This window comes from Pongo pygmaeus, chromosome X (assembly GCF_028885625.2).
Source record: "Pongo pygmaeus isolate AG05252 chromosome X, NHGRI_mPonPyg2-v2.0_pri, whole genome shotgun sequence".
NCBI classification, from domain to species: Eukaryota; Metazoa; Chordata; class Mammalia; order Primates; family Hominidae; genus Pongo; species Pongo pygmaeus.
In genome coordinates this window covers 122,723,693-122,738,351 of record NC_072396.2, presented here as the reverse complement: position 1 = coordinate 122,738,351, position 14,659 = coordinate 122,723,693, and the positions used below count along the sequence as shown (strand labels likewise).

General features: G+C 39.3%; 1 protein-coding gene across 2 annotated transcripts in view; it reads right to left on the bottom strand.

Moving 5' to 3' along the window:
- Positions 1–14,659, bottom strand: part of DOCK11 (dedicator of cytokinesis 11) — a 193,349-nt gene that overhangs the window by 94,952 nt on the left and 83,738 nt on the right. For both annotated transcript variants that reach the window (XM_054472262.2, XM_054472263.2), the window contains exons 14-20: positions 13,665–13,747; positions 8,969–9,091; positions 8,709–8,785; positions 5,502–5,686; positions 5,345–5,410; positions 3,521–3,613; positions 493–616 (exon numbers count right to left, since the gene is read on the bottom strand). In XM_054472262.2, the coding sequence (XP_054328237.1) occupies positions 493–616; positions 3,521–3,613; positions 5,345–5,410; positions 5,502–5,686; positions 8,709–8,785; positions 8,969–9,091; positions 13,665–13,747 (751 nt within the window). The remainder of the gene's footprint in view (positions 1–492; positions 617–3,520; positions 3,614–5,344; positions 5,411–5,501; positions 5,687–8,708; positions 8,786–8,968; positions 9,092–13,664; positions 13,748–14,659) is intronic.

Genomic DNA, 14,659 nt, shown 5'->3' with positions numbered 1-14,659 from the left:
AATGAACTTTTCAAATCAGAAATGTGCTTGATATGGTTTGGCTGTGTCCCAACCCAAATCTCAATGTGAATTGTATCTCCCAGAATTCCCAGGTGTTGTAGGAGGGACCCAGGGGGAGGTAATTGAATCATGGGGGCCGGTCTTTCCCGTGCTATTCTTGTGATAATGAGTAAGTCTCAGGAGATCTGGTGGGTTTATCAGGGGTTTCTGCTTTTGCTTCTTCCTCATTTTTCTCTTGCCGCTGCCAAGAAGTGCCTTTCACCTCTTGCTACGATTCTGAGGCCTCCGCAGCCATGTGGAAGTGTAAGGTTCAATTAAACCTCTTTTTCTTCCCAGTCTCTGGTACGTCTTTATCAGCCACATGAAAATGAACTAATACAGTGGTTTTTGGTCAAGGGGAGAAGTGGTCTATAGCTTAGTGAAAAGAGGTTATACCCTGGACAATTCCACTTCAAATAACTGTAGAGAGAGACATTTAAAGAGAACACATACCTGGAGTTTCAACTGTGTCTTGCTTTTTGGTTGTTCCCTTTGTGTTAATTTCACAACTTACATGATAAAAAGTGAAAAGCAAATGATGTTTTTGATGTAGGTGAATGGGAAGCTCGATTTTAATCTGAAATGAAAGCAAAATTACACATGGAACTTCGTTTTCTCAAGCTGAAACTGTCAGACATACTAGTTCAGTTTCATCATACTGCTCCAAAAATACTTCCTAAAGGACTGACCAAGTGGCCAAATAGTAAGTATCATTTAAATATATTCCAAATGCTTTTCTGGTCAGTTTCAATTTGACAGCAATATTCTGAGTTGTGAGAGTTGATTTATTACTTTTGCTGGAGAGTACAATGGATTCTCCTGGATTCAATTTTGCAGCAGAATTTTCTAAAACACTAAGTCAAAACCACATCATCACAGCCCAGGGATACTATGCAACTCAATCTGCATCAATGAATGCAACCCATTTCAAATGTACACTGCATCTGAAAAGCTGCTTTTTTTCTAAGTTGTTGCTCTCTTTTGCACGAAAAAATTAAGCCATTACAAATAAATATGCAAAAAGTAACTATGGTCTTATGGTATCCACAAATTATAGAAATTTCTCTAGAAGAAAAACACAACTTTGCTCTTAAAGATGAAAATTATCAGCCATGACATACAAATTTAGTTAAAAATTAATGGTTGTAATAAAGTATCACAAATAATTTTCTAATCAGATCCCAACCGAACATTTGTAATGCCTCCTGGAAGTATGTAAGAGACAAATTACAGATTTAAATGATTTGATGCACATGCATCTACCCACAAAGGTACACATGCAAATACTCTCTCTGTCTCTCTCAGTCAATATACAGTGAATGATTGAAAGCATGTTCATTGACACTTCTCAAAAGAAGACATTTATGCAGCCAAAAAACACATGAAGAAATGCTCATCATCACTGGCCATCAGAGAAATGCAAATCAAAACCACAAAGAGATACCATCTCACACCAGTCAGAATGGCGATCATTAAAAAGTCAGGAAACAACAGGTGCTGGAGAGGATGTGGAGAAATAGGAACACTTTTACACTGTTGGTGGGACTGTAAACTAGTTCAACCCTTGTGGAAGTCGGTGTGGCGATTCCTCAGGGATCTAGAACTAGAAATTCCATTTGACCCAGCCATCCCATTACTGGGTATATACCCAAAGGACTATAAATCATGCTGCTATAAAGACACATGCACACGTATGTTTATTGCGGCACTATTCACAATAGCAAAGACTTGGAACCAACCCAAATGTCCAACAATGATAGACTGGATTAAGAAAATGTGGCACATATACACCATGGAATACTATGCAGCCATAAAAAATGATGAGTTCATGTCCTTTGTAGGGACGTGGATGAAGCTGGAAACCATCATTCTCAGCAAACTATCGCGAGGACAAAAAACCAAACACCACATGTTCTCACTCATAGGTGGGAACTGAACAATGAGAACACATGGACACAGGAAGGGGAACATCACACACTGGGGACTGTTGTGGGATGGGGGGAGCGGGGAGGGACAGCATTAGGAGATATACCTAATGCTAAATGACGAGTTAATGGGTGCAGCACACCAACATGGCACATGTATACATATGTAACAAACCTGCACGTTGTGCACATGTATCCTAAAACTTAAAGTATAATAATAATAAAAAAAGAAAAGAATGATTAGGGAGGAAAAAAGGGGAATATTAAAAAATCAGAGCTATAAAAAAAAAGAAAAGAAAAGCATGTTCATTTCAGGTATCCTAAAAATAATGTGGGTTACTTACTACATGATCAAGTTTTTTGTAGTGACTGATGTTGGTTATAGAGATACACATATTAAACAACTTGGTGATGGACATCTGGTCCAATTATCATTCATACAAAGCATGGTTTTGATGTTATAACTAATGTCTGTTTTAGGTCTATTTCAATACAGAACATGCCTATTCACAGCATCCAGACCATTTGGGTATGTAATGCTCTGCTGCACATAAATATGGGCATACTCCCTCCCTGGGTGGCAAAAATACTATTCCCCTCCCCATCCCCCATGAAACTAGGGACATTGGATTGAGAAGGAAATGAGCAAGGCCTAAGGCTGGGATATAAGGCTTCCATACAACAGCAGGTGGACATGGCAAAATCACCACAGCGGTGGGGATGGTTTCAGACCAAGCCAAGAATGGAGACATGTGGACTGAGAAGCAGGGACAGCAGAACGTCTGGGCTGGGATGCCCATCCAGGTTCCATAGAGACATATAGGAATCAAAAGGAGACTACAGATTTGGATATGCCGGATACATACAGACCAGAAGTGGCTGTGACAGAGATACTAAGAGACATGCTGGGAAGCACACAGAGGTGTAGAGGTGGAGAAGTAGGAAGAAGGAAAGAGGGGCAGAGACAGGGTTTCAAAGGCAGAGACACAATTTGAGAGGCTGAGTCAGGAGGAAGCACAGAGGCTCAGAGACCCAACCATACCCCTTTAACTGCTTTGCACCCAAGCATGCAGGCCAGCCAGTGGGATTCTGGTGGCCCAGCTGTATCACTGTCTTTCCTAGTATTTCAGTTACAGAGAGGCTGCACCCTACTGTGTAAAACCATAAGGGGAAAGAGCTAGAAAGGCATTCTGAAAATCTCTTCTGAATTTCTCATTTTAAAGCTGAGGAAATGGAGACTCTGGAGGGGGAAGAGACTTGATGTTACAGAGCCAGCACTGTCAAAGCTAGGAGGGCTAGAACCCTAGCTCCACTCTCGTGTTTGTTTCCTGCATTGTTACCTCAAGTCGAAGAGCCCCTTAAATTGGGGGGTAAATCTTCTACTACCATCAAAAGGCACCCAGCAGGCCAGTAGCACTCTGTTTTGTAATATTTTCTGTTTTCATGGAACAAAACACTCAGGGATTGAAAGTGCCGGCAAAATGATGAAAATGATTCAAAGAGAAAAAGTATTCCAACCACTGTGTTTTAGAAATGTCAGGATAATATATTTTTACCTCATCATAGAACTCTGGATTTTGATTGTGATGCGAGACAACAGCATAAGCATTTGTGGTAAAAACAGACCCTGCAGGTTTTCCATAAATACACTGCAAAAGAAAGAAACAGAGTCACCGCTCTAAATGCAGGTCTGTAAATGTGATGCCATGGAACCACATATAGTTAGAGGCATCTGGGAGTATAGGGCCATGGCCAAGCCCATCTGGCAGTCACCGTGAGCCTGTAAATTCCCAATCATTTACACAGTCACTCCAGACACCAAATCAGACACCATGTAACTTGGCTGTATGGATGCTTCTGAATTTCCAGCCATCAAAGAAACACGATCTCAAACTAGTTGACAGTAAGGAGCTGAACAGGCCTACTCATTTGGAAGAGAAATACTTGTCTCAAACCAGACCTGTAAAGCTTACTTCTCTTATGCTACTTGCATTTCTTAATATGAGAGGCTCCCCCTCAACCAGTCGGCAACATTTGTTAAACGCTCTTTGTGCAGTGGGCAAGGTGAAGCGTGTTTAAAAAGCTCTAGCAGACACATTCCTGGCCTAAAGGAATTAAAAAATTGAATGTGTATTAAGCTACAGACAAGCTTGCTGTTCTCTCACATTTTTAAATGTGGCACTTTATGAGCCACATTTTAAAATATCACTGGCTTTCTGTTATACCAATAAAACAAATGTAAGGCTTTCTATGGTTCCAAGGAAAGATCCAATTTCATTTCTAGTGGGATTTTTTCACTTCTATAGGTCTAATAGGCTCAAGGATGAATATGGAGTCAGCATGCCAACGCACCAATTGCCTCACTCTGTTACTTTAGAGCGAGCAATCCAGGCCAGCTAAGAAATGAAATTGAAACTCCATATGAGTGAATATCCAACTCTTCTTAAATATGGTTATGAAGGCAATTTGCAAGAACTGCTGAGAAGTAACCTAAGAGTCATTGGGTCTACAAAAGGATATTGCATGGAGGAAATAGAGCAGTTGTTCTCATCTCCACTGAACAGAAAACTAGAGAAAACATACAGAATTTGAGCCAGCAAATACTTAATTTAAGTTTCTCTGTATACATTAAAAAAAAAAATCTCTTTTCAAAGGTAGGGGCTATTATTCAATTACTTAGTCAGGGGCATTCCAGCCTGTTTCCCTAGGTGGTTTGAGTGTAAGATCCAGCATCCATCTGTCTGATTTAGGCTGATGCAAGAGAAATGGAGAGCCAAATTAACACTTCTTGCTGGCTAGATGTTCTGACTTCTCTTTCAGGTCCCTGATTGATGGGTTACAGTTATAAAGAGTAAAAATATAAAGGCACTGTGGTGTGACAGGTATTTAAGGATTGCTGTATCAGGTAAGACTGAGATTCTGCTTTTCATAGACCACAATCCAAGACTGGAGGCACCATTTGGCCAGTCACGGAGTAGAAGTCATATCTCAGATCAAAGCAGTCATGCTGTGCTTCTGTCAGCTCAAAGCCTGTTCAGGTTTCAAGGAGAAAGGAGTTTACAGTCCCTTGATGGTACCATTATAAACTATCAGGTCATAAGAAAACGACCTTGCAATTGGGCATTGAAGCAACTGCAAAATCAAAAAGGAGCAAAAGCCAAAACCTGGTATTTTTAAAGCTATATATGCTCCTACTGCATTAATATTTAAACTAAGCCTTATAGTTAATATATAAGAGTAGAAAATAAAGTATTACATTTGTCACTTTAGAACATTTTCTTTTTGATGTTGATACAAATTAAACCTAGAGCATAAGACTACTGAGTACCAAAATCTCCATCTCTACCAAAAACATATGCCTATCAATATCATCAACAAACCTTTAGGGCGCTAGCGTCACTTTCATCTGAATCCCGGAATTCCACACAGACTGCAATGTTCCTTGCCTAAAATGATTAATCAGTCAAAATGAGTCATACAATTAGCAGATTATAAATAACATTTTATACTCCAAAAATGTATCGTTTACACGGTTACCTTGGCAAATGTTTTCTGGCTATCGTATTTTAATTGCAAGGGATATACATACAGATGGTTTTTGTAAATAGTAAACGGATAACAATATTTTGTCATTTCTGGAACAAACTCTTCAACCTCCACAGTAATATTTTCGCAATTCTTTTCAAAAGGCTTCAAGGGCACATATGAAGAAGTAATACAATCTATAGCAGGGAAAAAAACAGGCAAAGATCATTCAGTTTAATAATCATTAACACATTCCTGCATGTATAAACAATATACATGAATTGTATTCTCAAAGAGCAATTTAAAAAACATAATTCTTAGTAACTGACCAAAAAAATCACATGACAACTTTAAGAACCCAAAAAGACAAGATTGAGTAGTCTGATGCTGATTTTAGTGGAACCCTTCATACCAGACGTGGAGTGCTATTTCGTTCTCAATGTCGAGTGATTTGCCAAATATAACACATCATAATTTTGACAAATTTAAACTCTGCAAAGAAATCCATTTCATTTTCCCTCCTGTGGCAGCAATTTAGCTTTCACTGCAAATTTTTATTGGTATCAGGGAAATAATGGTAAATTTATGCTTCCAATTAGTTCATGGCAAGTCACTTTTTAAAAGCTAACTTGGTACAGGTGCAAATTTTCATCTAAGAAATAATGGAGGCCTTTTGATCTTACGATGTGTTACCAATGATAAACTCAATACCCCTGACCGTGAAAAAATACTAAGCCTCAGAGAAGTTTAGCAGCATATGTTATTGAAATCATCACTGTAGTAAAGGTTATCCATATACTTAAGGGGCTCTAAGACTGCTGGTCCTTGCTGCAGAGCAGTAATGATGAAGGAAGACCCAGGGAGAGTTGGACCTGAGGATGCTGTATTTTTGTTGGATTTGCTTTTCTGATTATTACAGTGATATATGCCTATAACAGAGCATCTGGAGGTAGACAGTAAAGGTAGACAAGGACAGTTGCTCATTCCACCACCCAGAGATAACTACTGTTGAGACTTTGGCATATTTTCTTTTAGTCTTCTTTCTATGCATATTTTATATAATAATACGAAAATCCTACTCTATGTATAGAACTTTATCCTGATTTTTTGACATTTATCTGATGTCTCATTCCATGAACTTTTTGTAAACATTGCTATAATGGCTGCAATAAAGTTTCATGGTATCAGTGTAGCATCATTATCTTAACCACACTGACAGTGTTGGATTCTGATTGTTTCCAATTTTCCTCCAGTATAAATAACACTGCAAAGAACATCTTTATGGATCCATTTCTGCCTAGTTTTCAAATTACTTCTTTAGGAAACAGTAATCCATTGTACTCTTAGATGTTTTAAAATATAAAGTGGATGCCACACCTCTGTTTACTATTCTTTATTGACTTCTCACTGCATTTAGAATAAAATTCAATTTTTTAAGGCATTACCACAGTCAATATAATTCCTTACATAACCTGATGCTTCCTATTTTATCTCCTGTCTCCATTGTTCCCATCACATACTACACTAGAGCTATACTGGATTCCCTTCTGTTCATGCAAACCCAGCTTGGTCTCACCTCAAGGTCTTTACATATATATGTGATGGTCTTTACAACATATGTGATGCCCTCAGTCTGAAAATGTTCAGTCCCAATCACCACATGCTGGCTCTCTTTCTCCCTCTTCAGTTCCTGAGCTTAAGAGAGGTGTTCCCTGGCTACCCTTTTTACAGCTGCCCTTGTGATATGGTTAGGCTTTGTGTCTCCACCCAAATCTCATCATGAATTGTAATCCCCAGGTGTTGAGGGAGAGACCTGGTGGGAGGTGAGTGTATCATGGGGTGGTTTCCCCCATGCTGTTCTTGTGATAGTGAGTGAGTTCTCATGAGATCTGATGGTTTTATAAGTGTTTGGAAGTTCTTCTTTCATTCACTATTTATCTCGCCTGCCACCACAAAAGACGTGCCTGCTTCCCCTTCTGCCACGATTGTAAGTTTCCTGAGGCCTCCCCAGCCATACAGAACTGTGAGTCAATTAAACCTCTCTTCTTTATAAATTACCCAGTCTTGGGTAGTATCTTTATAGCAGTGTGAAAAACGGACTAATACAACTTGTTTGCTTGTATGCTATCTGTCACTCCTTCTAGACTTTAAACTCCCTACGTTTAAAGCACCTCGTTGGTAGTCAATAAATGTTTACTCAATAGATAGTTATTCAGTGAATGAATGCATATACTCTCAAAATTGGAATGCCCTACTTATGAACATCTATGGATATCTATTACCAAACTGTACTCCTACTCATGATAGGTGATACCACCTAGCCAAAACCTGGCCAGCATTAGGTAGCTTCACTTTAAACATTTTAATAGATTTGATGGATGAGCAAAAGCATATTGTTTAATTTGCCTTACTGGCATTATTACTAAGATTGAATATTTTTCACATATTTACTAGCTACTTCATTTTATCTCTCGCAAGTTTTGTTTTGTGTCTTCTATTTTTCTCCTGGGATCTTGGATTCTTGTCCTTAGACAAGAAAAGAAATCCTTTTCCTTTTTCATCTCTTAGTTGATGACAGAAGTAAAAGTTACCCAAGGCAAAAGGCAACAGAACCTGACTGGGACACACTCGCAACTTCGTATATATGAAACAGCATCTGATAAAATCAACTCAATTCACTTCCTAATCTGTAACTATTCATCGTGCATACTGGGTTGAAAAGCATCCCCACCCCCGCTCAAAATTCAGGTCCACCCGGAACCTCAGAATGTGACTTTATTTAGAAATGGGATATTTGTAGATGCAATTAGTTAAGATGAGGTCATACTAGATTAGATGGGCCTTAAATCCAATGACTGGTGTCCTTATAAGAAGGTCATGTGATGACAGAGGAGAAGTTGGAGTGATGCAGCCACAAGGCAACCGATGCCAAGGTTAGCTGGGAGCTACTGGAAGGTAGGAAGAGGCAAGGAATGGCTCTTCCCTAGAGCATTCAGAGAGAGTATGGCCCTGCAAACACCTTAATTTTGGACTTCTAGCCTCTGGAACTGTGAGAGAATAAATGTTTGTTGTCTTAAGCCACCCAATTTGTAATAGTACTTTGTGTTATGACAACCCTGGGAAACTAATATGCCACGTAAACCTCAAGAAAAATATTGAAAGGGTAACAACCTGACATTCAAACATTATGCTTAAGGTTTATTTGCAATATGTTCTTACTTGATAAATCCACAGGAACACATTCTACTGTGATGTTTAGCTGCCCAGGAATAATCTGCAGTTTGGTCTTTTCTGGCCTGGGTATAAAATAATAATATTTTAGAGTTAAAATTATGATTACTGAATGCACTGGTTATCCTCTATCCAAACTTACAATTTTAAGCATTCTGTTTTTCCCATATATGACTCACATTCATCATTTTAAAAAACTGAGGATTCATCTATTATATTTATTTATTGCAGAAACACCAAACACTTACTTCTTATATTCTGAGAGCAACTTGAGAATGTCTTCACTTGAAAGCTTGCTACTGTCTTGTTTATACAGAGGAGAAAATCTCCCATCCAGATCGAGAGAACCTTGAGTATCTTTGAAAATGGGTCTAAAACAGCAACAGAAGCATTTAAAAAAAATATATTCTATGTTGATAAATTAAGATAAAATTAGCAATGGCTGCAATGTAAAATGGTGAAACCACTTTGGAAACAGTTTGGTGGTTTCTCATTAAGTTAATCACCCATTACTCTAGAATCCTGCAATTCCACTCCTAGGCATATTTCCACATGGTACATGAATGTTCTTAATTTGTGTAGCAGCAATTAACAAAAATTTATATAAATAAATGTTCACAGCCGATTTATTTGCTATAGCTCCAAACTAGTAATAACCCAGATATTTATCAATAAGTGAATGGGTAAGCAAACTGCTGTATATTCACACAATGGGATACTGCTCAAAATGAACTACATATTCACACAACAATATGGATGAATCTCAACAACACTGAGTACAAGAAAGCAAACATCAGAGGACATACTGCATGATTCCATTTATATGAAGGTGCAGAAGAGATAAAAAGTCATCTGCAATGAAAATCAGATCAGTGGTTGCCTGGGACAGGGATAAGATGGCTGAATGGACAAGGGACATGAGGAAACTTTCTGGGGTAATAGACACGTTCCATATCTGGTTGGGATGATGGTTACATGACTGTATACATTCGTGAAAATTCATGAAGTTAGACATTTAAAATATGTACATTTTATCAAAGGTGAAGTATATTTCCATAAAGTTCATAAAAAGCATAAGGATAAATTTATATGGGGAGATTACAATGTAGAGTCGGTTCTCTGTATCCATAGGCTCCGCATCTGTGGGTTCAAAAACCATGGATAAAAAATATTTGGAAAAAAGAACTGTGTCTGTACTGAACACAAATAGATTTTTCTTGTCATTATTCACTAAACAATACAGTATAACAACTATTTATATAGAATTTACATTGCATTAGGTATTATAACTAATCTACAGATGACTTAAAGTACATGGGAGGATGTGAATAGGTTACATGCAAATACTACGTAATTTTATATCAGAGACTTCAGCATTTGCAGATCTTGGTATCTGTGGGAGATCCTGGAACCAATGCCCCACGGATACTGAGGGATGACTATATATGTATAGTTTCTCATATGAACTTGAATTATTCCCTTCCCCTCCTCTTCTCCCATTTTTAAGCAACTATTCTGCTGCTAAAATGGAAAACAATATACACGCACCCAACACACTGTAAGCAGCTATAGCCTGAAACATATTCCCCCCAAGCATACCTCTGAAGATGTGGTTATGGGCATTAATTAACTCCATTGTTCCTACTTCATATATATATGTGTATATATATAAAGTGTGTGTGTGTATATATATATATATATATATATACACACACACACTTTAAGTTCTGGAATACATGTGCAGAACGTGCAGGTTTGTTACACAGGTATACACGTGCCATGGTGGTTTGCTGCACCCATCAACTCATCACCTACATTAGGCATTTCTCCTAATGTTATCCCTCCCCTAGCCCCCCACCCACCGAAAGGCTCTGGTGTGTGATGTTCCCTTCTCCATGTCCATGTATTCTCATTGTTCAACTCCCACCTATGAGTGAGAACATGCGGTGTTTGGTTTTCTGTTTTTGTGTTAGTTTGCTGAGAATGAAGGTTCCTAGCTTCATCCATGTCCCAGCAAAGGACATGAACTCATCATTTTTTATGGCTGCACAGTATTCCATGGTGTATATGTGCGACATTTTCTTTATCCAGTCATCACTGAGAGGTATTTGGGTTGGACCTAAGTCTTTGCTATTATGAACAGTGCCACAATAAACATACATGTGCATGTGTCTTTATAGTAGAATGATTTATAATCATTTGGGTATATACCCAGTAATGGGATTGCTGGGTCAAATGGTGTTTCTGGTTCTAGATCCTTGAGGATCGCCACACTGTCTTCCACAATGGTTGAACTAATTTACACTCCCACCAACAGTGTAAAAGCGTTCCTATTTCTCCACCTCCTCTCCAGCATCTGTTGTTTCCTGACTTTTTAATGATCACCATTAACTAACTAGCATGAGATGGTATCTCATTGTGGTTTTGATTTGCATTTCTCTAATGACCAGTGATGATGAGCTTTTTTTCGTATGTTTGTTGGCCACATAAATGTCTTCTTTTGAGAAGTGTCTGTTCATATCCTTCGCTAAGCATACCTCCTTTATTTCTAGTAAACAGGCGTTTATCAAATATCTTTTAAACATCCAGCCCAGCCTTTTGAGTAAGTTTTTACTACTGCTGAGAACCAGAACAATTCAGGAGGAAAAAAATACCTTAATTCCTCATTAGAACTGGAAATCAAAGCTTCTAACTTTGAAGACTTCAAAATTAATTTTTCTACTGGTAAAACGGCATCAAGCAGCTACTGGTATGGCCCAAAGAGGGACCGTATGCCACAGTGGTCTAGAGATGGCTTTGAAGGCAGGTGCCCTGGGTTCTGATCCATGTTCTGCCACATGCTGTGTGAACTTGGAAAATAATTTATATTTTTGTCTTTCTGCTTCACTTCTGGGCCTCAATTTCCTCATCTTCAAAGACAGGGATAACAGTACCCACCTTTTAAGACAATAGACATGAAGCACGTAGATAAGTGCCTTGAACAGAGTTAGCACTTGATAACTTTTTTTTTCCCCGAGACAGAGTCTTGCTGTTGCCCAGGCTGAAGTACAGTGCTGTGATCTCGGCTCACTGCAACCTCCACCTCCCACGTTCAAGCAATTCTCCTGTCTCAGCCTCCCGAGTAGCTGGGATTACAGGCGCCTGCCACCACGCCCGGCTAATTTTTATATTTTTAGCAGAGACGGGGTTTCACCATGTTGGCCAGGCTGGTCTTGAACTCCTGATCTCATGATCCACCCGCCTCCGCCTCCCAAAGTGCTGGGATTACAGGCGTGAGCCACTGTGGCCGGCCAATAACCAATTTTTTTTGTTTTTTTTTTGGGAGACGGAGCCTCGCTCTGTCGCCCAGGCTGGAGTGCAATGGTGCAATCTCTGCTCACTGCAAGCTCCACCTCCCGGGTTCACGCCATTCTCCTGCCTCAGCCTCCAGAGTAGCTGGGACTACAGGCGCACGCCACCATGCCCAGCTAATTTTTATGTATTTTTAGTAGAGACAGGGTTTCACCACGTTAGCTAGGATGGTCTTGATCTCCTGACCTCGTGATCCGCCCGCCTCAGCCTCCCAAAGTGCTGGGATTACAGGCATGAGCCACTGCGCCCAGCCGTGCCTGGCCAATAACTATTAACAATAATAATAGCGGCAGCAGCAATGGACTTTTCAGGCTGGAGCATTAAAAATATGCTGATATTTATAAGCCATACTTCACCTTCTATAATGCCTACATACACCAACCTCTGCTACTCTTTGCCATTCACCTATCCCTAGCCATTATTTTTTTTACCAGTCTGCAAAACAAGGACAATAGTGATCTTTCATCTACCAACATACAATACATTTTGAGACCTTGCCCAAAATGAAATGATTATAAATAGTGACAAATAAAAGAGTTAATTAACTTAGAATCTCCTACCCTTATGCTACTCCCTAGCACCCACTGAACATAATTGATTGAATTATTCAGAACATGGTGCCCTTTCCACAGAAGCCCCAGTGAGCTGTACAGGCTGTACCACAAACAAGCCAGTGAACCTGTACTTGAAAAAGGGAGAAAAACAAGAAACCTGTTTTAAGTCATCCCTGCATGGACTTACAAAATTTGGATGAAATAATGTAACCTACCATCAGATATGAAATATAGTTAACACATGCTGGCAAAATTTGTCATCAGGAAGAAAATACATTAATTACACACTCACATTTAATGACTTCATTAGTTGCCTCTGAATTTTCAGTATATTTTCCAGAAATATTCTATGATAGATTTTCAAAGCATAAACACAACCAACTCTGAAATAGGGGGTATACTGTACATAACTCACTATAATTTCTGCTTTTCTGAAAAAATTCCATTACTACCAAATAAATTCTGCTTTTAAATGCAGTAAAATTAAGTGGTGTCAGTCAGAGCAGTAACCAAAGCCAAAGAAAACTTCCCTAAAGCAAGACATATGAAAAAAAAATGAAAGGGTCTTTGATGGACAGCAAAGTTTAAGAGAAAGTATTCTTGGCTGGGCACAGTAGCTCATGCCTGTAATCCCAGCACTTTGGGAGGCCGAGGCGGGTGGATCGCCTGAGGTCAGGAGTTTGAGACCAGCCTGACTAACATGGTGAAACCCCGTCTCTACTAAAAATACAAAAATTAGCCAGGTGTGGTGGCACATGCCTGTAATCCCAGCTACTTGGGAGGCTGAGGCAGGAGTATCGCTTGAACCCGAGAGGTGGAGGTTGTGGTGAGCCAAGATCGCGCCACTGCACTCCAGCCTGGGCAACAAGAGCGAAACTCCGTCTCAAAAACAACAACAAAAATAATAATTATTACATCCCAAGTGTCCCAAGATACAACTGGCCTGCCAGAAACACAGTGCTGAATGCTGGTAAGTATAACAGCCCTTAACTTCACATATGAACACGAGTGAGCAGGTCAGGATTATATTTGTACAAACCTGGCAGCCCAAGCGAAGGGCATTCTGTATTGTCCAAGGCGGCTACACACTTGTTTAGCTGTCCTGTGCACCTTCTGGGCCGTCTAAGGTCAGAAACAAGAAGATAGGCTTGTATTTGTTCAAACTGCCATGGACCCACCCAGAAAAATAATTTCCCCAACCTACCATTATAAAACATCAAAAATCTCAAAAAAAATACATAGAAATAGCCACGAGCAGAATAACATGCATCAGCCAGCCATTTTTCAAGTCCAAAGTATTTCATAAAGGCTTTGGATTTTCTCATTAACAGAGCTTCTGTCATTTATACCGGAAGACAGACGAAATAGATATAGGGCACACTTTGTACCAAAGACCTCTACTGGAAAAATGTTCAGTGGTTTTAACATGTACTTTACTTCACATAGCAGGCAAATGCTCATCATTCTTGGGAGAAGTTTTTTCTGGATACAGCTGCCCTTTCTACTCCCAAGACAAGGAGCAAGTCACCAGGAGTCAATGCAATTAGTCTAAGTGTGGGCAGGAGCTGCTGTTTGCACAGGCACAGAGAGATGACAAGGAGATAAACTGCCTATAGAGTCTAAACAGACCTTGAAATGCTGGCTGGATGCTTATCCCTAGGGATACAGAATGCTGGAGGCTTTTATCTATATTGTTGAGACATTTTTCCTCCACAAATTAGTCCCATCACATCAGCAACCTCCACTTAATAAACACTATTTGGGTATACAACAAAATGCCATGTACAACAGATTGATGTTTCATAAATACGCAGTAGCTGGAGTGCTACTAATGAACTCAACCATGAACCTTTCCCTCCTGGGGTCTCAGTTTTTCCATTTATAAAAGGAGAGGATGAGATTAGAGCGATGATTTCCAAACATTTGAATTTCACAATTTCACAATTTTCTAGAAATGTGGATGACGATATAGCGTTGCCAACTTTTAATATTGCCACTTAAGGACATTCAACAATAATTTTTTAAATCCCTGCC